The following is a 23030-nucleotide window of genomic DNA, read 5'->3' as shown; positions in this document are numbered from 1 at the left end:
TTTTGAATTCCTTTTGTGAGGGTTTTGTTTTAAAATTACTTATAATGGGAAAAATTATCACTACACACACACATTTTCAGAACCGCTTGTCCCATACGGGGTCACGGGGAACCGGAGCCTACCCGGCAACACAGGGCGTAAGGCCGGAGGGGGAGGGGGGACACCCAGGACGGGACGCCAGTCCGTCGCAAGGCACCCCAAGCGGGACTCGAACCCCAGACCCACCAGAGAGCAGGACTGTGGTCCAACCCACTGCGCCACCGCACCTAATGAAACTAATCAATTTCTTGATGGGGGGGAAGTAAGCAAAAATTAAGTTACTGTGATTATAGTCTTGCAGTGTTAGCATATTTAATCTTTTGTAGCTTTTGAAATGTTTTCATTTGTTGTAACTAATCACTTTAGTGCAGAGTTGCAGTGATCTAGAGTCTATCCTTGGAACATAGGGTGTGAGACATTGCACCCTGCACGAACACATTTAAATTATTTTGCTCACAGAAGTTTCTTTATATGATAAAGTTCACTGCCTATGTCTTTCACTTTCCAGCGCTTAAAGATATACCCTTACAGACACTAACATTGCCAACATATTTAAGCAGCAGCTACTGTAGTGGTTAGTGACTGTCTCTGGACTTGGAGGTTGCAGAATTGAATCCCAACTTCTGCTGTAGTACCCTTGAGGGAAAAGCATTTACCTTCAATTACTCTAGTAAAAAATCTTAACTGTACAAATAGGTAATCACTTGAAGTGGCTTAACATTGTAAATTGCTTTGGAGAAAACCATTAGCTCAATAAGTTGATTGCAGAATTAAGGCTTTATTTAACCTGCTGAAAGGGTGTTTGTGTTAAAGCCATTTAAGTTGAGTTAATAGTTGCATGTTTAGAGGTGTGATGGAGCAGCAACTAACTGATGCCTCAGCTCCTTAACTTCTCATTCAACTGGAGGTTGTAATCCGATCAGGGTGGGTGCATATTTTCCCCATGCTCACAAAAGGCATATGTGGAAGAAGGCAATGATAAACCACTTCCATACCCTCCATTATTTAGAAATCCTCATTGTTAATCTGGATCTTCATTTATTATGGTCTGTTACATTTGGTCATGGCCTGTGGCATAGTCAAGCATGATAAACTAAGACTGTTTGTTTGAAAATTGTCAAGCAATTATACGAGAGACTGGGTGCATTGTGAGAGCCACGTACTTTCGCATTCAATCTTCATCTTACTCAAGCCTCATGCACGCTGTCACTGTAACTTATGAAATGAAATTGTGTTTATTTCATATTCATTAGAGCCTTCATTAATGAAATTTCTGTTGATAGTTTGGAGTTACCCTGTATATTCAGAATGTGTGCTGTAATGGGGTCTTGATACCATTATCAACCACAGAGAGGTTCTCTGAGAAGAAAAAATAGGAACTATGGAACTTGGGATGGTGTTAGAACAAGTTAGAATTTTTCCATTATTACTTATAGTGGAATAAGTAATAATGGAACCCATCACCTGGCTTTTCAAATAGGACCGGTAAATTAGGGTTAAGTGTAGTTGGTTATTCGAGAAGTGGCTGTTAATTTGAGGTGTGCATCAGCACTCATCGTTACCAAGGACATTTAAGGGTTTATTTAGCAATAAAATAGGTGGACTGACACCAGTGAGGGACAGTTGGAAACAAAGTGTTTGTTTGATCTTTTCCAGAATGTCTGATGCAACCCATTGTAAAGAACATTGTACCTGTTGTGGCAGTCCAGTGGTCATTTAGCAGGCAGAAAGGCCATAGTGAATAAGCCCATGGTATTGTGGGAGAAGGGTATACACTGTCATAAGGCATTGTAGCAGGTCTTTGTTATGCAGGACTGTGGACATTTACTGTGTAAAGTTTAGATCCCCATTCTGTTTTTCCTCATTTCTGGTCTTCCCCTTACATTGATCAGCCAGCCTCCAGTAACAGACACTAAACATCCTATAGAACATCCTCTTTTATAAATGGTTGCTGTGCAAAATGATAGTGTCTTTAGCTACTGCAATTTTGCAATACTTAGCTTACAGGTTTGGGTACAAGTATTCTATTTGTGAGCTGTGGTGTTTTCTGAATCTCAGTTGCAAGTAAAGCCATGAGCATGTTAAAAGGCAAACTGCACTTTTTTTTTTTTTTTTAAACCATTTAATTTTTTTTGGTACTAATTCCAGACTTTGACAAGTGATGATTTAAAGAAAATATTCCTGTGCTTGTTTTGTAGATTGCAGCAAAAATGGGGGCTGATGGCCATATGAACAACTCGTCAGTAGTGGATCCTTCCCTCTATGGCTATGGAGGTCAGAAGCGGTCCTTGGAAGAAGGAGGTATGTATGAAACTCTGTTATGCACGTAGACTGACTTTACCATGTCACACCTGACATGGAAAACCTTGAGGATGAAGCTGGGATTGCTGCATTCAGTGTACTGCTGTAATTTCTGCTCCTTTGTTCAGTGGTTTGAATCATTGTGTGAACTTAATGTACAAAAATTATATGGAAAATTTCACAACTTTTTTGCATTTACCCCTTCAACTTTTAGTTGAGTACCCAGTTGCCTACCCCAAAAAGCATGTCCTTCATTTCAGTTTTTAAGTCATGAACTTTGACATATGGCTCCTACACTGTGTGTGGTGACTACATCTGCATCTTTTTACTCGATGGAGTACAACCCTTATCAAAAGACACTTTGAGGAGAGTGCTCTTTGCCTATTGTCACACTTTTTTTTTTTTTTCTTTTTTCTTCCATGTGTACCATAGCAGATGTCTTATTTTCCTTTGTGCTTTCCATAAATTGGTATTTTTGGAGCAAACCAACTAATTAATTTACATTTATTTATTTAGCAGATTCTTTTCTCCAAAGCGACTTCCAGTGAACTCCATGTATTGTTATCATCCCACACACTTTATTCACCAAGGTGACTTGCACTGCTAGATACACTACTTACAATGGGTCACTCGTCCATGCATCTGTGGAGCACTCTCTCTCTGTGTCACTCACACACTATGGGTGAACCTGAAAAGCATGTCTTTAGACTGTGCAAGGAAACCAATTCAGACACGAGGAGAACATGCAAATTCCACACAGACTGATAAGGGATCGAACCCACATCCTCTCACACCACAAGGGTGCTGTGAGAGAACAGCGCTACTTGCTTCGCTACTTGCTGTGCCACTGTGCCAAATTATTTTATTTATTTAGCAGATGTTCTCCAAAGTAACATCTCAGAAAGCTTGCAGAACTAGGTTAACTTGAATACATAGTAAATCACAAATGGCATGTAATATAGTTTGCTTGCTTTTGTTAACCACTTGTCCTGATCAGGACATAGCAGTCTGGAGCCTATCCCAGAATTACTGGGCACAAGTCAAGCAGAGGGTATACCCTGGAAGGGATGAAAGTCTGTTGAAGGGTAGCTTACATTTACACAGTCAGGCACTATGGGCAATTTTAGATTGTCTGGTTAACATGAACTGCATGTATCTGAATTGTGGGAGGAAACCAGAGCACACTAAAAAGACCTAAGCAGACACAGGGAGAATATGCAAACTCCATTCGTTGAGCTGGATTCAAACCTATGCTTGATCAGCCAAGGCACTGTAAGGCAGCAGAGCTATCTGCTACACTTCTTCCACCCATCATAAAGAGCATCAATTTTGTTTGTCCTCTGTGCTATACTTCACAATTTAGGGTAAGCAACTTGCTTGGGGTACTTAAACAGAAGCTGGGATTTGAACCTGGGCCCTTTAAGTACAAACTAACCACATGCCATCTTCTAACCTTATGTTTAAGATTTTCACCAGTCTGTGCTAAGATCTGTATTAAATACATCTATGATTTCGGTCAACTCTGTTTTCCAAGCTTACTAGAAAGAAACATGTGGACATATATATTAATGTTCACACAACATAAGTGACCTTCTGGACTGTAAACATTAGAACCATTTCCTTTGGTGATAAGCTTTCAATGTTAAACTGATTTGTTTACCAGTGGAAATTCAAGTGGGTAAAATAGTTTGTTCCACTTTGTACTGTTGTAAATGCCTATGTATGCCTGCCTTACTGAGAAATAGCTAAACTGCTGTTTTTGTTACAGCACATTCTTGGATGTACAATTTTAAAAATCCCAAAAGTGATACTTTTATAACATTGTAAGAGCCACTATGTACTTCATTTCAAATTTCAGTTTGTTAGGTATACCTGCTAAACATATATTACAAAAAAGGTTAACGCATGAATCTGAGAGTCCGACATGCATGCTTCAAATTTTGAGTTGCATTGCAGGTATCGCTTTTATCTCGGTAATTGTCTCAAATTGTTGGCTTTATTAGGTCCAGGTTAGGTTTTTGACATGCACAGTATGTAGGAAAGTTCTCTGCTTTTGGTATATTAGATCAGCTTCACCAGAAGAGACCCCACACATTGTGTGAGTACAACTTAGATTTGCATTTTAATTAAGGCCAAATTATCAACTTTTAAGACAGATTGTCTTCAAAGTTGCTGTTATACACATCTGTATCATGACTGTATTTGTACTAATTACAAAAAAGTTTTTTACTATAAACTTTTTAAATGCTTTCAATTGCTGCTTTATGGGAAACATATGAATATCTTCTGGGCATGGTATAATGAAACAAGTTTGTGGACTCAAACTTTTTATCTTGTAAAATTAACTTAATTTTTTACATTATCTTGTGACTCTCTCAGCATGGCAGTGCTGCCGTGCTGATACAACAGAGCACTATAGGAAAACCTGTGTATTTGTGTAACACCAGTTTCTTCCATATTTTACCATGTGTTAAAGGATCAATAAAGCTAGTTTTACTATGCCTGTTAGATTATTATAGATTATTAGTTCAGACTATGTTAGAAATAACTTATGTAAAGTTGCCAATTAAGTTCAGATGTTTGTGTGGTTGTGCAATTTGTTTAGATTTAATTTTTATCTGCATTTGATCGATTTGTCATTGAAAGTGCAACATATTTTGTGTTCCCTACTCTTTATCAGTATAATTTTGTTTTTGCTCCCATCAGTTGTCTGTTAGTTGTGGTTCTCCTACTGCAGGTTTTGGAAGTTTTATCTTGTAGCTTGTTCTTTTCCTGTTTTGTTTTTTCAGTGTGTGACCAGTGTAGAAACAAGTTTTGAAACATTAACAATGATTTGTATACTAAACTTTTATCAGGTTTAGTTTAACTGCTATCACTCTTGCCCATTTTATGTGTTTTGAATTACTGTAATATTAGGCAACCAAACCGAAACCTCATCTGCAAAGTATTTTAGAAAGGAAAAAGCCTTGGTTTCTCAAATTGAAACAGCTGTGTTGTCCATAAATGCAGTGTTACAAAATTATTTCTGAAAGGCTTGTATGAAACAGGAGCATGTTAAAAATAGTGAATTTGACATTGGATTGTTAGTTTGACTCAGAGTGGGGGGGTTCCCTGCCTCCCCCCCCCCCCCCCTTTGCTGTTTGCCAGTTGCTGATGGTGGTGGAATACTATGATTTTCTTTTGGTAACTGCTTCTTTTGCTGTTACATTCATTGTCGCTTTTTTCACCATCTTTGCTTTCGAGGTGCTTCCATGATAAGCCCATTGGTTTTGCGACCTCCCTGGCACATTCGGTTGTACTCTTTGTAATTTTACTGCTGTGTATTCTTTTTTGTGAAGCTGAACTAAGTTTGTCACATTATTTTAAGGATCATTTTACTCTGTAGAAGTGTTGAGCATGACCAAAAGCACACAGTTGGCATTTCAGGAGTACATGTTTGCACAGAAGTGTCTCCTCAGTCATTTCTAAAATATACACATTCTTCCCTCTTTCTCTTTTTCCCCCTCTCCTTTTCCACCTGACAGAACATCCGGATTGTAAAAAAAATAGCCACTGCCAACAAGTAAGTAGGTGCTATCCCTTTCCTATGCTCCATGTCTCCTTCCACCTCCTCTCGCTCTCCTTTTTTTTTTCCCCCCGTTTAAGTTTTGTACAGTTTGAAGGCTCCTCTGCATGATTTCTGTCTGGTGGCTGCTGGGTATTTGAACCTTCTCACTTGCCCTGAAATTTCAGTTTACCAGTGTTTTCGTTTCATTTTAGGGCTTACGGTGTTTTCTGGTGTTCTGTTTATTTTGATTATGCGTACAGTCAAAGGTGGGAATTTGAATAAATTTTTCCCAGTCCCAAGCTAGAAGATGGAACTTCTACTTTAATATTGTCTGGACAGCATAATGGCTGTTTTCTGAAATATTCCAGTTTTTTTTTTTTTTTTTTTTTAAGAAAGTTTACTATGCTTTCTCCACACAACTACTTATCTTGGGATACGTGCAAGCGTTTCCCATAAGGAGGCCTTGGGGATGATGGAATCATACTGTTCAGAATGTGTACAGTAGACGTGAACCTTTTTAAAGGGAGGACCGGCTTTAGATGCTCTGAACTTTTTTTCTTTCCCCTTTGAAAGCTGCTGGCAGTCATGAATTCCCGTCACTGCTCTTCGAAAGCAGTCTGTTTTTCTGCTGTGACAGAATACGAAGTGTAACTAAGCCAGAGACAATCACTGGCACTGTGGATACTGGGGTTGAGATATTTAAAGTATTAATCTCACCCCCTCCCTTCACCAATATAAACCTTCCCACGTTCAGCCAGACAGCCCTCTGCTTTGACTTTTGCTGGGGAGCAGCAGGACAGTGCCATCGCACCACACAATGGCATTTGTCAGTCAGCAGCCACTTAAGTCCAGCTTCTCTTCCCTAGCCAGGCTGTTTAAGACCCAGTGTCTTTCCTTTGCGACTTGATGGGGGGCTTGGCAGAGCCAACCAACTCCTGGTGGTCTATCCTGTCTCTCTCTATTACATTGACTCCTGACCTGCAGTCAGCGGTCCTGCCCAAATTGTTTTTGCCTCCAGCATCCCCTGTGGCCCCACACTACATGGACTGGGGTGGGAAAGACTGGAGGTTCCAGCCTCCCTTCTAACTTGGCGTTGATGGACAGCTGAAGCGGTGTCGGGGGGGGGATCGTTGCTTCCAGCAGTCCGTCACAAGTATTGTAGATGTTGTTGCCTCAGTGGCAGACAAACTGTATTTGTGTTTTGTGTCTGAATTCTTTTGCTTGAGGAAGTAAAGAAGACAGAGCAGAGTGGGAAGCAGCAGTGCAGGTGACTTTTATTTAGTCCTTGTTGGTCATTATGGTCAACACCTGCTCAAGTAAGTTTCCCCACTTTCTCGCTGGTAAAACAAAGATCCACAATGTAAGAGTAGCAAAGTGCAGAAACATTCATGAAATAAGCCAGGATAGTATGTGATAAAGCTGAAAAGTTTTGATAATTTGAGTAGACTTTGTGTGGAATTTTTCTAATTTGCCCCAATTCTCTTATGTGACATTTTTGCTGCATTAATTTGCAGTGTTTTTTGTCCCCCCCCTTCCAGTTCCTGTATATCACAGCACCTATTTTTCTATGTACTTTATAGATGAAGTTCACTGATCAGGGTGGTAGGGAACAAATTTAAGTAACAAAACTTTTACAATGGCATAAAGCTGTAGTCTGCTATTTTTTCACCTTGGTTTGAGGGTTCCCCCCACAATGTAATTGCTGGTGACCTTGTGCATAATAGGCAATTTGTGGGGTCTTGTAAATTTTAAAAGCAACCTTTTAGGCATGTATTTGTACCATATTAATTGTGTCTCAGACATATTGAGATGCCTGTACTGGTAGCGTCTTTGACCAGTGTTAACATGGAGCAGTAAAGAAATAGTATGAATCTCCCTCTGTACCATGTACTAAAGCAGAATGGCTTTGTTGCTTTAGCAGTATAATCTATTGCTCAAACAAATTAAACTACAGGTATGGGTAAAATGGGGAAATTAAATGTTAAAGATGTATTTCTGCTCTGATGTTTTCATGCTTCAAGTTTACCCATGTGTTACTCTCCAAAACTAATTTGAACTGCAATAATGGGTACTTTTATCCAACATTCCTGTTTAGCCTTAAATGTCTTCAAGAAGCACATTTAATCCTTTGTGAAAAGATCAGCCAGGTGCATTAAGTTTTTATTGAACTACAAATTTCTGAAGTGCTGTTCATGCTCTGGAACCTTCAGCCATATTCATCTATGTAATTACAAACTCTCTCTATATACTCCTCCACAGTAGCCTGAATGATGTTTACTTTGTGCTTTGAAACAGAAATGTGGCTTTGAGTAGTTGTGCTTGAAGTGGAAATGTGATTGAGGTTGCATATTTTCATAATTTTTGTAATATTTGTGAGTTTCTTATGGATGAACTGTAAATGAGTTCTTGCTGCCATTTGCACTTTGTCATCTTTTTGGTTCTATACTTCTGGATACTTTAGGTTGCTTTCTTCTTTTACTTATCATTTTGACTGTGTACTACTTATAGGAAAAATCCTGACATCATGCCTGGATAACCATTTGTTTATTGCTGTGTGTGTGTGTATATAAAATATATATATATATATATATATATTATACACACATTTCTATACCAACCACACACCTAGGGTACATTTCCTGCAAGTAAGACACTTCTCAAGGTATGTGTCATCCAGTTGTAGTAGTTTCTTACCTACCTCAGTTAATTCTTGATTGACGTTGACATTAATTGGCAAATTGAAGGACATGAGTGAGCTGCTCTGTTGACTTTCAGAATAAGCCTTTTAGAACCCCATCTAACTGGTCTTTACTCAGCTCAGCTGTTGTAAGACATGTTGCAATTCTGGCACCAACTCGCTCCACTTTTCCTCCGCTTGTTTTCATCAGCTTATGTTTCTGGTCTGCAATCATGGAAGAAATAACTGTGCTGGCGCATCGCCTTCTCGCCTCTGTTAAGTTGGCCCTCACACTCAGCCAAGAGCGCGAGGGAGGCCGACCTAACGTGCAATCGAAAGAGCCAGCGCCCATGGATCCCCAAGCCCCCCTGCCGTCTCTCCAGAAGCCAGTCTTGTTCCTGGACTCTGCTGTGCTCTCCAGCTGTGTGTCTGTTATAGAGAATATTGACAGAACCATCTCATTCCATTTTCAATCTGTCTGCCCAGGGTCATTACACTTTCAGTTGGGCTGGTTTGGCTGCACTGCGACTGAATTTGTTTTTTTTTTTTTCTTTTTTTCCCCCTTTTCTGGAAAGAAGGATGAAAAGTTAGATTATCCCCCTAATGCTGTTCATTTTTATTTCTCTCCCTACCCCTTCTTTGCTTTCCATTCTCTCCTGTATTCACAGTAGGTAACCAGCTTGGAGCCATGGTACATCAAAGGTAAGCGCAGTCTTGTCAATTTACCCTCTGTATTGATGAGCTCTAAGTAGATATTGATTTAATAATCCACAGCTTTACAGCTCCACCTACACAATATACCTCAACTGAGCACGGGACCAAAGCTTCTAGCACACTTAGCCAGTCAGTACAGTTCTGTGTACATGCTCGATCCTTGGTAATATTTATACAGGTTGATTGTCATCTGTGCAATTAGTGTTTTCTTATAGATTTCATTAGGTAGCATTTTTCAGTCTTTGTCAGTGCTGCATAGTGATCACACAAACTCCTCTGCAGTAACCTTTTTGCTGCACCTCTTTATTGTAGGGCTATAATAACAGAAGACTTCAAAGTGCCTGACAAAATGGTTGGCTTCAGTAAGTATGCACAATGTGTATTTGGCTTTGGTGGTATGAAGATGTACTTGCTGGGATTGCTATAACAGACTATGAATTGGTGGGTATGTTGTGGATGTGAGAGCACGTGAGACAAGCAGACACACTGCTAGCTGCGCTCCATGCATCCCATTTTAAGGAGATCTTAGTGATGCTGCATTTACATTTATTCATTTAGCTGGCACTATTCTTGAAATCCTCTTACAGCATTAAGCTATTTACAATCTATTTACCCATTTATACAGCTGGATAATTTTACTGGAGCAATTTAGAGTTGGTACCTTGCTCAAGGGTACTACAGCCAGAGGTGGGACTCAAACCTGTGACCTTTGGGTATAAAGACAGTAGCGCTAATCACTATCCTACCAGCTGTCTGTAGTTTGGTTTGTCTGTCTGTCTTGGTGTCCTGATCTCCCGTTTTTCCACTTATCCAGTCTGGCCTCCAATAATCGTTCTAGTGCAATAAACTGAGACTAAATTTCAAAACTTTGCTGAGACACACTGGAACAGAGTGCAGTATGCGCGAACCATGTACCCTGCCCTCTTAGTTATGGTCTCGATTATAATTGCATTTTTGTATTTGCATCCTCTGTTTTCCACCATTGTTTTACCTTTACAGTTTACATTTATTCTGTTTTACTCTATGGAGTGTTATCAGCCCATACCTTATTCACCGAGGTCACAGTTATTAGTTTATTTTAATGTGACATAGCCTTTGACTTTTTGAAATCATTTTTCTGTTTATTTTATTGAAATTTGCATGAACTTTTGTTGTTACCCTTTAGACCCACTCAAACTTAAATTGCAATAGTAAAATAACAAATCTTTTTATCTACAAATGTAGACTTTAAAAATACAGTACAGCCATGAAGCTTTGTATGCAGGCTTTTGTTTGCTACAATGTCTTTAAAAATCTTTGCAGTTCTAATCAAAGTAACCCCCCCCGGAACATACCACAAAAAACACATCCTAACATTGTATATTTTGGAATTTAGGGTAATTTTTGGAGTGGAATTAGAATGAGTGCTGGGAATAGGATTGCATTCACCATAATATGCTTCCAGGGTCCTCTTTGAACTACAGCAGCTGTACACTGGAAACGCTGTTGTTGATAATGGATGGATATCAGGTACTTTTTCAGCTGTGAGTCTTACCACCTTTATTCACCTTCCCACCCTTTCCCCTTGCAGTTATAGGCAGAGGAGGGGAGCAGATAACAAGAATTCAGCTAGAATCAGGCTGCAAGATTCAAATTGCAGCAGGTAAGCTATGTATGCATACTTATTTAAAAAGATAATACTGTGTCTTCCTGGGAGTTCATAAAAGTTTAGTTGATAAAGCAAGAATAAAATGTTTTTATAAACCCATTATCAGTGTCTCATCCGTGTGAGCCATCTGGTGTAAGTAACTTTTCTTAAGAATGCACAAGCAATTGCCCTTTGAGCCAGAATGAGAGTATTCCTCAGATTGCTGCGGTATGCACTGCTCTGCAGCTGAGGGACTTTCTGCAGAAACTGTGTTGCCGTGATGGTAAAAGCCTGTATTTGTTATGGCAGACAGTGGCGGTATGTTGGAGCGGCCATGTACTCTGACTGGAACCCCCGAGAGCATTGAGTGAGTTGCTGTTTGTTCAACTGCAGTTCTGTTACCTATTTCATATGCATGATGACTGCGACAAGTTGGATTACATTATAGTTACACATGTAATGTCACTTCCCCCCCCCCTCGTATATGCTTGGCATAAGTGCATATAGATGGATCAAGGATTGGAAGGGACCCATATGAAGCTGTACTATACCCTACCCTGTTCTCTGGCTGTTTCCTTCACAGGCAGGCCAAGAGGCTACTGGGACAGATCGTGGAACGGTGCCGGAATGGGCCAGGGTTCCACAGTGATATGGACAGTAACAGTGCTGTCCAAGAGATGCTCATTCCTGCAAGTAAAGTTGGCCTGGTTATTGGGAAGGGAGGAGACACCATAAAGCAGCTGCAGGTAGGCTTGATATTGTACAAGATTGATACTGAAAACTATTTTGAGATGACCACCAAAATTCTGCACCTCTGAAGTCTTCCTACCTGAGGCTAAGAATTTTTGCACAAATCACTAAAATTGTTTTGCAGTGTCCTGCCACTGAAACTCCCAGTTCTTCTTCCATGCCTGTCTGTTCTGTATTTCTGTTCACCATCTGCAGAAACCATGCCAATGTTGCTTTTTTTTTTTTTTTTTTTATTTTTTTTTTTTTTTTTTTTTTTTTTTTTTTTTTTTTTTTTTTTTTTTTTTTTTTTTTTTTGTATTTCAGGAAAGAACAGGGGTCAAGATGATGATGATCCAAGATGGGCCAATGCCTACTGGAGCAGACAAACCCCTGAGAATCACTGGGGACCCCTACAAGGTCCAGGTGGGTGCACAGAAGGCTCACATTAATGAGTTCACTTTCTACCTTTTTTATACCTAAGTATATATTTTATAAAATGAGGAAACTGGTAACACAGTGATTAGAGCTGCTGCCTTTGGACCCAGTAGGTTGCAGGTTCGACTCTCACCTCCAGCTGTAGTACCCTTTATCAAAGTACCATAAATTGCTCCAGTAAAAAAGCTACACAGTTGTATAAATGGGTAAATATTTGTAAGTAGCTCAAAATTGTAAATTGCTTTGGGGAAAAGTATCAGCTAAATTAATAAATCTAAATGTAAACATCTGTTGGAAAAGTAGCATTTTAAGGAATCTTAAGCACATTGCATCACATTCAGCAGTAGAGAATGTAATATTCTTCTGTCTCAGTTCTTTGCTGGGGCAGCAGGTAGTGGTTGCATAGTGGTTTCAGCCATCACAATTCAGTTGAAGGATCTGGGTTCAAATCCCCTGCTCCCATTGTACTACCCCTGAGCAGTGTACATAACTTGAGCTTCTGTCATTTAAAAATTATCTGTGTAAATTACTAAATAATTATAACTTATATAGTCATAACATTGTAAGTCACTTTAGAGTAAATCTTTAGCTAAATGTGAAACTGTTGGCTTGGGTGTTCGTTCTTGTTCTTTGGAAGGTGGCAAATAACAGTATTAAGCTTTTGACAGAAGCAAAAGTTGAATACTGTGATTTGTCACCTTCCAACTTAAAAAAAAAAAAAAAAAAACAAGAAAATGTTTAAACAGGTACACAAATGGTAATGTACAGAAGTGAGGCCTGATATGGGAAGGTTGGGAAGTGCAATGGGGCTCTTACGGCATTGTCTGTTTTTCCTCAGCAAGCTCGGGAGCTCGTGGTGGAAATAATCAGGGATAAGGATCAGGGAGACTTCCGCTTGGGCAGGAGTGACTTTGCATCCAGGCTGGGGGGGAACAGCTTGGACGTAAGGCCGACTTTTGAGTTTTTGATCAGAGCAATGTGCAAGGGATAGTTTATCTTTCATACTCTAGACTTTTTGCTTTCACTTCCTCTCAGGTGGCTGTACCACGTTTTGCAGTTGGGATTGTCATTGGTAGGAATGGTGAGATGATCAAGAAGATCCAGAATGATGCTGGTGTGAGGATCCAGTTTAAACCAGGTAAAATCTAGGATTTAAATGTTTATGTACAGCTTTTAGAAGGTCTCTATCCACTGTATATGCTTCATTCCTTTACTTGTCAGTGCATCAGGAGGCATCTTTCTTAAAGGTCTTATTGTCAACAGGGAAACATTTTTATTCATTTCATTCAACCGGAATTGCCTCAGTAAAGTAATGTACAAATAACCAAATAATTGTAATAATGTTTAAAAATCTGTTTTAGCTTTTTGTGTGGTGAACAAAGCTTTACTCAGTTTTGTTTTTCTTTTCTTAGGTAAGTAATTTCACATGAGTGGGTTTGCTTTGCAGAAATAAGTGCCCCTTGTTGGACTTCACTGTAATTTTTACTTCCAGTCCTGTTGTTTATCCACCGTGCTCTCATATGACCCCATAAGCCTTTGTCTTCCCAAGTGTTTGTCACTGTGTACGCAGATTGGTAATCATGTCTACTAGAAAACTGGCAATCATTCTACCTTCAGACTTTTCTGAAATAATAATTCTTTAGTTGTAGTGTATTATCTGTGTGTTCATTTTCTAATGAAATTGGTGATTATATTCACGTGACATATTTAAATGCCAAGTTACAGTTCCGATCAAAAGAGTACGTGTGCTGGAAACTTTTTTTTTTTTTTTTCTTTCTCTCTCCCTCCTCCTCCTTTTCACGAGTCATTCAGTTAGTAAGTTTTGGCAGGAAATAAGCAAACATCTCAGTTCCCAGAAATATAAGGCACTTGTGGGTTGGTTTGCTTCAGCTCTTCTGTATAGTTCATCCCATTTGAGTGCTGCCCAGGTGTCCTTTTTTTAGAACATAAATAATGTTGGGGAAAAACTAATTTCCAGCTGTACTAAAACTGGTGCTGTATTCAAGTTATCACCAAGTGTCCAAATAACTAATTATTCTTTAATCTGTCTTGTTACTGTGTTGACTTGTTTTTGTCTATTCCACCTACCTCTGCTATCATTACCAGATGATGGTGTCAGTGCAGACCGGATTGCCCAGGTGATGGGCCAGCCAGATCGATGCCAGCATGCAGTTCACCTCATCAATGAGCTTGTTCACACAGCACAGGTACAAGACTCTCTTTGCTCTATCCCTAGTCTGTCAGGTCACCTAAGAAAATGCCCTCTATACAGATGCAAAGGATGCATTTGGTTTTGTCAAGGGTTTATTTGTTGCACATCGGTTATTCAGTCATTAACATATTGAGACTGTGACTAGTCTATTAGGTTGCAGAACATTAATTTTAGGAACTTTTAAAAGGAGAGTACTTTCCTTTTGGGTGTTGTATGAGCATTTTCCTCCTGTTGCAAGAATACCGTTAAATCGTTGTGACTGGCAGGTGAGCCCTGCCTGTTCTGCCACTTGTGCTTAGTCGGCCTAAGTAAGTAACACCAGGGCACCTCCCATCCCCTTCAAACCATTGTGGACCTCCTTACTCTGTGCCTAAGTGGATAGGGCAGCAGCGACTACAGACAGGTGCATAGACAGGAGCACTTAGAACCACCCTTGACCACCTGTCTCACTGTTCCCCCCCTACCATGGGGTAGCATTAGACCATAGAGCTAGGGACCACTCGAGTGGAAAGCTTCCTACTAGTGCAGCACTGGTCACGTTCCCCTGCTTGACTGACATTTGCTTTTGAAGGTATTAATTTGTTCTCTTAATTTAATGCTAATTTGGAGAAATTAGGCATTTGAAAATGTTGGCAATAAATCAACATGACATGAGTCATTTGTGGGGATAAAATGTCTCTGAACTAAAAGTCTTATTGAAAGCACAGGTTTTATGTGGCAGAAAATAATATTTTAGTTGCAGCAGAGGGTTTGTGGTGGTCAGTTTTATTTTGAATAGGTGCATGGAATTCGTAACAACTGACAGTACTTTTGAGAATGGAGTTCACTGAACTAATCTATTTTATTTGATCATATAACCCATAAGTGGGGAAAAATGTTATCTAGTTTTAAGCTTAAGTCATGTGTACATGTTTCTCTTTTGCAGTCATCTGTTTTTCCAAAAAAAATTAATTTTTGACAAAAAAAATGATTGCTACATTACTGTACATTGCCAGAGCTCAGTTATTACTGGTGGGTGGCCTTTGAAAAATTTTTTTCCTGAAACTACGCAAATTAAACATCAGCTATTTTCACAAGGTTCAATTATTACACAAATTGTTTCAATTAATGTTTTAATTGAGTTTGTTTTCTTGGCATGTGTGGCACTATATAAAGTACTCTGGAAATGGTTAAGTATGCCTTGTCGAATTGATTAGTTTGACTGAATGGATTCCACTGATGGAACCAACACCTGTGCCAGGAGGTAGGAAGTGGGAGTGTATCAGAGGAAAATTATATTGCTCATAATGTACTGACATTTTACTTGAGTGACAACTGGAAAGTGACATTTTGTATTAATTTGCTTGGCACACATGTTTGTTCACCGCAAATGCCTTACAGTTTACTTTCTTAGAGATGCATTTCTACTTGCTAATTCAGTAATGGGGTCAGCAGGTAGTGTATTTGTTAGAGCTTGTTGCCTTGTAATCTGAAAGTCTCAGGTTTGAATCTCACTACTATTGTTGTACCCTTGAGCCAGGTATTTACCCTGAATTGCTCCAGTAGAAATACCGTGCTGTATAAATGGGAAATCATTATAAAGTTGCTGATCTAACAGTATCAGTAACTGGACAAAGGCATTTGCTAAATAGATGAATAATTCATGTAAAGCATCTTGTGACATATCAGCTTGTCTTAGCCAAAGGTTTGAGCCTAGATTTTTTTGCAAGTTCATTTAACATTTTGCTCTCTTGCATCTCTGTAGCAGATGACATCTGATAAATTGTCCCCTTTTTTTGCCTCAGTCATTGTGCAGTAATAATAATGCATGTCATCTTATCAATTTTTCTTGATATTGCTTACTATTTCTATAGGAGCGTGATGGATTTGGAGGTGCAGGAGGCCCTCGAGTAAGAGTCAGAGGTCGTGGGGAATGGAACCTGGGGACACCAGCTGGGTTGCAGGAAGTGACATACACAATACCTGCTGACAAATGCGGTCTTGTGATTGGAAAGGGTGAGTTATTGCACATTCATAACGTTTTTCTCCATTAACTTGTAAAGTTAGGTTTGTTTACCAATCTACTTGCAGTGATTTGCCCATTTCTACAATGGGGTCTTTTTTTTTTTTTTAACTGGAGTAGTTCTGCCTTTTCAAGAGTATTACATTAAGAAAGACTTGAACCCAGGTCCCTCAGTTGCAAGGTGGCAGCTCTAAATACTTCTACTTGTTGCCCTGTTCCTCAGAGCCTGGTCTGGGATCAGTCTGGAGGAGTAGGATCAGTGTTTAACTCTAACTTTTTACTGTATATTTTAATCCAGTGGAGTTTCAGCATTCATAGCGCCGTACTGAAATATTGAGCATGGCCCTGTAGGAAAGCAAAAGCTATTGTTATGTTAATCATTCACACTTTTTCCCTTATACTTCTTGTAAAGGAAGTCATATTAAGTTTTATAATGAGTCAGTCACACCTGGGTGGCCCCTGGGCTCCTGCTCTCTGCTCATGTATATATAGATATAGCTTCTAAAAGAAAGTACCATTATGTCCCTGCCTAAAGAGCTTAATGAGGGGGATAATGTGTGTAAAGTAATGTGACATTAATTGTTAGAGGCTCATAATAACAGCCCTCAATCATGTGGAAGATTGCCTCTTGCTTTTAATAAGAGCAGCTTTCAAGCCAATGGAGTCGAATGAGGGAATGACAGAGTCAAATTAGCTTATTGGCTATTCATGTTCACTCTATTGCCTGCTATTTAAAAGTCATTGACCATTTAAAGATTGGCTGCCAGTCGCTGTGAGCTTGCAAGTTGCGGGTGGGGTGTTTGTGTTCAGGGCTTGGGAGGGTTGGGGGTCCACCTATAATAAAAAATAAAGCAATAGAAATGTCAAGTGCCTTCTGTGTGGAGGCGGGGGACAAATAAACCTGGGTATGAGGGCCCCAGCTCTGCATTAACATAAGAAACGGGCCAATATGGACCGCAGAGTCAGCGGGTCTGGGGCCTGTCAGCCATGCCTTTTGGCCTGCGTGATTAATGTCTTTACGATACCGCACGCAGCCGGTGCAGCAGCTCACTCCCCCTCCTCACCCGGTCCCCAATCCCATATCTTGCTGTTGGTGCAACTCAAGGGTCTGGGATTCCGTAGTCTTAAGTCGCTAATTGTTTTGATTTCAAGAAAAAACTATAAGAAATGGATTTTGGGGGTGCTGTGAAAGCGGCGGCCCCTGCTGATCTGCTAGCCTGCTTTCCGCATCACATGCATGGCGCCCTTAGGATAGATGAACCTGTAAAGCCTGCACTCCAGAGTTGCAAACCCTCCCTTTGTGTGAAACCGTTTGCCTGGAATTTGCAGAGGCTGTTGTAGAAGTAAGATATTTTGGGAAATTAAATAGTCACTTTGTGTTTTGTTTCCTTTGTGAGTAATTTTCAGAGCTGTAAGTGCATTTATACTTGTGGAGGTCACGTTTTGTGTAAGGCATCCTCTTGTAAGTGTAATTTTGTTTCATTAGTCTTAAAGTAAGTGTGGCTTTTTCATACTGCTCTTTCTGACATTGAATTTCAGAGTTTGGTTGTACCCCTTTGTGGAAATCTGTGTGTCTGCCCAATAATTCTTTGTGATATTCAGTGAACACTCGAGGCATATCAGTCTTTTTAAAAATAAGTGCAATGCTCTGCATTTAATCTTTACAAGCATTTCATCTCTTCATTGCTTAAATATAAAGTTTCTCTGTTTTGCATACCTTGAATAGTTGTTTTGCCTTAGTTTGTGTCTCGATTTATACCCCCCTCCCATCTCCTGCGCACTAAACCAGTTTCATTGAGAAACCCTTATTATCTCTCCTCACCATGGCTGACTCCATGAACTGAATAGTCACTGTCTTTATTTTTCTCCTTCTGACTGGAGACCTAATAATGGCTTCATTAATGCAGAAGTTTAATTTGGTTTACAATGGGTTAATGGCCCGAGGGTAGTCTATTGGCACCCGGGCAGGGGTAGCAGGGGGTGGAGCCTCTTTCAGGAGCGTTTTCAGGATCAGGTCACCCAGGGTCACCAGAATGTCACCCAGAAGTGAACAAACATGTAATTGATGTTCGGACATCTCTGCCCATACCCCCCCACCCCCACAGAAAAAGCTGTTGAGCCTTTTGAACAGAAGAGAGAAGGGGCAGTTGTGGCTCTTAGAAAACCCAGCACAACAGGGACCAACATGTGAATACATGACTGAAAAAAGAGGCTCAGACTACTAACCAAGGAAAAGGATACGCTCTAATTTTTCCCTCCATACAGATTTAATGTTCCTGTTTCTCTCTGACGTGTAATTGGTCCCTGGACACAGGTTGAGGGGCAGGAGTGTTGTCTGAGATGCTGGTGTTCTCCAGATGCCCCCTCTCGGGTGTGCTGGGAAGGGTGTCTCTTTGTCCCCAATTTTCACGGATTTAAAGGAAATGTGGCAAAAGCGTTGTAGGCTCTTTGTCGGCCTGTGTCCGCAATAGTAAAGCTCTCGTTCCGTTCTCTTCTCGTTTAGTTCCGGGCATGGTGACATCTGGGTGGTTTGCTGGTGGGAATGAGATGATGATGATGATGATGATGATGATGATAAATCTTCATGTAGTAGTTTTGGGCTATGAACAGAGTTCCATGTTTCAAGTATACATTTAAAACAGCCCATATCATTGTACAACTCATACCTGAAAATGTTTCATATTACCTAAAATAATAGCCCAGAATTTCAGTTAATACTAAAGTTAGTGTACTTTTACAGGTTGTTTTGAAAGCTTCTGGTTAAATACATTTTACCCTAGTCTGACAAGTTTTGCAGGAAAAAAAAAATTGTATTTATGGGTTGGGGTTTAAAGTTATGCAATAAAGCAAATCAGTGCGATGGTACAAGAGAGTATTAACTAAGTCTCTTGTAAAAAGGAAAATCTGGTTGTCTTTAGACTACTTATAATAAATGGTAAAATCTGTTTTCAGTAACATGTTAATGCATATATAGCAATTTTAGTTACAAATGGTTGCATTAAGATTTTAATTTTCAGTTGGTCTTTTCCAGCCGTCAGTGTCATGAATAAAGTCATTCATCCAACATTTGTAACTAGTGAGAAATATGAGCTAAAAAATTCCTTATGATGTCAAGCTAGAGAGAACATGTAGAGTGCTCTGGATTGGGTTTTCTGTGTCCTGTGTGAATCCATTACCCGTAACTCACGTGCTTCCGTGTGGATTGTGTGCAGGTGGGGAGACGATAAAGAACATCAACCAGCAGTCAGGAGCCCATGTGGAGCTGCAGAGGAACCCTCCACCCAATACGGATCCCAGCGTTCGAATTTTCTCCATCAGAGGCACCCTGCAGCAGACGGAGCTTGCCCGGCAACTCATTGATGATAAGATTGGAGTATGCTGCCATTGCATTGCTTTCCAGCTTGCATGAATTAAACAAATGCCATTTCTATACATTAACATTTGTTTTATTTTAAATAAGTGTTCTGGATTTAGCAAGATTTAAAACCTTGTTATGAGTGAAAAGTAACTTCAGTGCAAGGGAATCTCTCCTTTTCCCCATTGCTTAAAATATTAAGCAGCAGTGATGGAAAAAATATTTTAGTAATTTGACTTTTCAATGTTTTTCTTTCAATAAGCAAAAAGAATGTAAGAGTAAAATGATGCAATGCCTTCTGTCCTATGCCCAGTCCTTCACAGCTCTTTCTCACCTACCCCTTTGGTCATTTAATCTGATCTTTCTCTTGCTATCTACAGGGCTCAGGCATAGGGCCAAGCAGTAGTTTTGGACTGAACCCTTTCACTCAAGGTCCAAGTACTCCGCATCAAAAGTGAGTCTTTTTCTCCTGTCTGCTTTGCCTGGTTATGTAATGTAGATTGCATATTTGAGATTAATTGTCCACGTGATGCAGCTGTCAGGAAATAGTGCTGCATTAGTGTTCGTGATTTTCTTTTTGTTCCTACAGTGGCCCTCAAACTTTTATGACTGGAGGATGGGGATCCACGTACCAGACTTGGCAGCCACAGGGACAGCAGGACCCCAGTATGTGTCACATTCTAAGCATTGCCATACAGTGTTGTTCCCTCTGCATTTGGTAAAAAGAAAAAAATGAGAAATGGGGACTTAATGATATTTTAATGCCCTTAAACTAATCTTTGGTTATCAGCTACCTTCAGAGGCATTTTTTCAGTGTGAAAATGTAATGCAAACATATAAAGAATCGATGTATCCAGAGTGATTATTGTGTATGTGAGCAACTCGATAGGTAGACTTTTCCTGTTCTGTAATGTGTGTTTGGTCACAGGTCACAATGGATCCCAGGCTGGCCAGATGGACTATTCCAAAGCATGGGAGCAGTATTATAAAAAGCTAGGCAAGTATTTTTTGGACTGTACAGGACCTTAATGCACAGCTTTTTTTTTTTTTTTTTGGGACTCCCAGTTCTGCCTTACCTTACCTTTGCTGTCAAGCTAAAATTAAGCAGGTTTACAGTTTGTTCCTCTGAGTATATAGTACTGTCCAGCAATGTTGCTTTTCAAGTTTCACTAAATGGAACATGTTTCGGTCACTGCCACTTTGGCCCTTTTCTGGTGGCCTCCTCAAGCCTGCAGCCCATGCCTGCCCTTAGCTTCTGAAGTTTAATACCGAAATGTGGCTGCCTTGCACTTCTTCCTTCTGTTCCGGAATTGACTCCAGTGTGTGGGAGAGGCCATCGTGACCCAGCTGTCAAATAAGTGCTTGACTTATAGCTTCCTTTGTTCTACCCAGCACCCCCCGTCTCATCTCAACATTCTGCTTTAGCACCGCATGTGCGACTGCTGGCCTTTGCGCTGCTAGCTGTGATCCTTTTGAAGCCATTGGCCTGTCTATCCTGGACCACCCTCTGACATGCATGCGGATGTGCGAACACACATATACAGATGCAGTTTTAGAAGGCAAAGACAGTGCCCTGGGACATTTGAGTGCCAATTCAAGGCCACTTGTAAAAGGGACAGTTGTGTATCTTGGCTTGGACCTGCTTTTTGTAGAGGATGTTTTAAATATCTGTCCTAAAACCTCTAGTCCTGTGTGCAGGAGACTCATATTAGCTACACATATGCAACAGTTTGAGTTCCTTGAAGCCCTGATAGGTTTGTAATTATTTTTTTTGAAATGCAACATTTTCTGTGTGATTATTTCTACTTTGCAACCAGCTGACATCAAGAATTTAAGTCCAGCTACAGGTTTGGTGAATAAAGAGTAAAACTGGTTCGAAAAAATAAACAAACATTCCTTCATTAAGAGGAAAAATTAAACCAAAACATGTTTTCTCCAAGCATTGTTCTGACTGTTGCATTTTACAAAAACAAATTATTTGATCTTTAAACTGTGTGAAACCTGGAAATTTTTCAGCCTGATCAGTTTTAATGGAATATTTTCCAATTCTTAAACACCTCAGCTGTGCAAAGCTATGTTTGTGTGCAGAATTCAAGGTTCTGGCTGTTCTTCCAAGAAAACACTGATTAGCAAGAAACTTCAGAAATTTAGAAAAGTAAAATTCCTTAATCAAATCAACAGTACACATTTGAGAAATCATAAAAGGCTTGAAATGCTGTTCATTTCCTCCCCTGAAGTATTTCCTTTTTTTCTTTGCATAATTTTTCCAACACTGAATACAGCACAATAGCATTAACAGATTAATTTAAAATTTGTCACTGATTTACAATATAATTTGCCAAACTTTTCTGGACAGATCACCGCATGGCGGTTATACGTGTGTTGCTGTCCTGGGTGTTCAAGTCCGCACGAATCTGTTAAACACACTGCAATGCTATGACACTTTTTAGTGGCAGTCTTTTTTTTTTTTTTTTTTTTTTTTTTTTTTTTTTTAAACCTACCTCCTGTCCAAATAAGTTAGACTGGGCGGTTATTTTATTATAGTTATACTACTTAGACATTTCCTTCTAATTCTACATTACATTTGTCCATCCAGGTCAGCAGGGTCAGGTGCAGAGCTCTGGTCCTGACTACAGCAAGGCCTGGGAAGAGTACTACAAGAAGCAGAGTAAGTTGTGGACATGGGCAACCTAAGCTTTCCTAACTATATCGACGCACACATGGTCTGTAAATCCAGAAGGGTTAGTCTGTGCTGTACGTGGGGCTGCTGTAATCTCTTCCCCTTCCCCAATCTTTTGATACTATTCTGGACTTTAGCAAAGCACTTACAACTGAAATACTCCAATAAATATCCAGTTTGAAGAAGAGGCTGCAGAGCACTCGTTGCATGTCTTAAGAACGTTAAATGGCTAGCTGACAATGTTTAGATCTAGTTTTATTGTATGACAGTTTTTTTCAGCCACTTACTAAACTCTGTTATTGTGTAATCTGTAATTAAAACCTGTATTACTGTTTCTGTAACTACACAAGGACTCACCTTGTGTGTATGTTAGTAATCCTGTATGATTTCTCAGCACAGGTGTAGCATAATGCCATGACAAAAGTCAAGAATCTGACCACTTCCTTTCTGGTTCCTAACACTGCACTGCTTATTAATCAGGCCATGCTGCCGGCCCAGCATCCCAGCAGAGCTCAACCCCAGACTACACCGCAGCCTGGGCTGAGTATTACAGACAACATGGGTACTATGGACAGGGGGGTCAGCAGACACAGGCCCCAGGTCTTCAGGTAAAGTGTGCTTTTCCCAAGACCTTTTGGAGAGTATCTCCCCAATCCTGGCAATAGTGAATTTTACGCTAATGTGGAAAAGAGCTAGCCAGATATGCAGTTGC

The 23030-nt window shown here is 39.9% G+C and overlaps 1 protein-coding gene across 1 annotated transcript in view; it reads left to right on the top strand.

The window, feature by feature from the left end:
- LOC108938364 (far upstream element-binding protein 3-like) overlaps positions 1–23030 on the top strand; it is a 29044-nt gene that overhangs the window by 4753 nt on the left and 1261 nt on the right. Inside the window, exons 2-18 of the mRNA XM_018758897.2 lie at positions 2238–2340; positions 9233–9266; positions 9591–9640; positions 10849–10920; positions 11215–11272; positions 11489–11651; positions 11959–12057; positions 12908–13012; positions 13105–13207; positions 14176–14276; positions 16135–16276; positions 19496–19656; positions 20019–20092; positions 20228–20304; positions 20567–20635; positions 22235–22306; positions 22799–22926. Of these exons, the coding sequence (XP_018614413.1) occupies positions 2238–2340; positions 9233–9266; positions 9591–9640; positions 10849–10920; positions 11215–11272; positions 11489–11651; positions 11959–12057; positions 12908–13012; positions 13105–13207; positions 14176–14276; positions 16135–16276; positions 19496–19656; positions 20019–20092; positions 20228–20304; positions 20567–20635; positions 22235–22306; positions 22799–22926 (1611 nt within the window). The remainder of the gene's footprint in view (positions 1–2237; positions 2341–9232; positions 9267–9590; positions 9641–10848; positions 10921–11214; positions 11273–11488; positions 11652–11958; positions 12058–12907; positions 13013–13104; positions 13208–14175; positions 14277–16134; positions 16277–19495; positions 19657–20018; positions 20093–20227; positions 20305–20566; positions 20636–22234; positions 22307–22798; positions 22927–23030) is intronic.

The sequence above is a fragment of the Scleropages formosus genome, chromosome 17, assembly GCF_900964775.1.
Source record: "Scleropages formosus chromosome 17, fSclFor1.1, whole genome shotgun sequence".
NCBI lineage: Eukaryota > Metazoa > Chordata > Actinopteri > Osteoglossiformes > Osteoglossidae > Scleropages > Scleropages formosus.
Note: the sequence above shows the minus strand (reverse complement) of the source record. Positions and strands in the feature narration are given on the sequence as shown.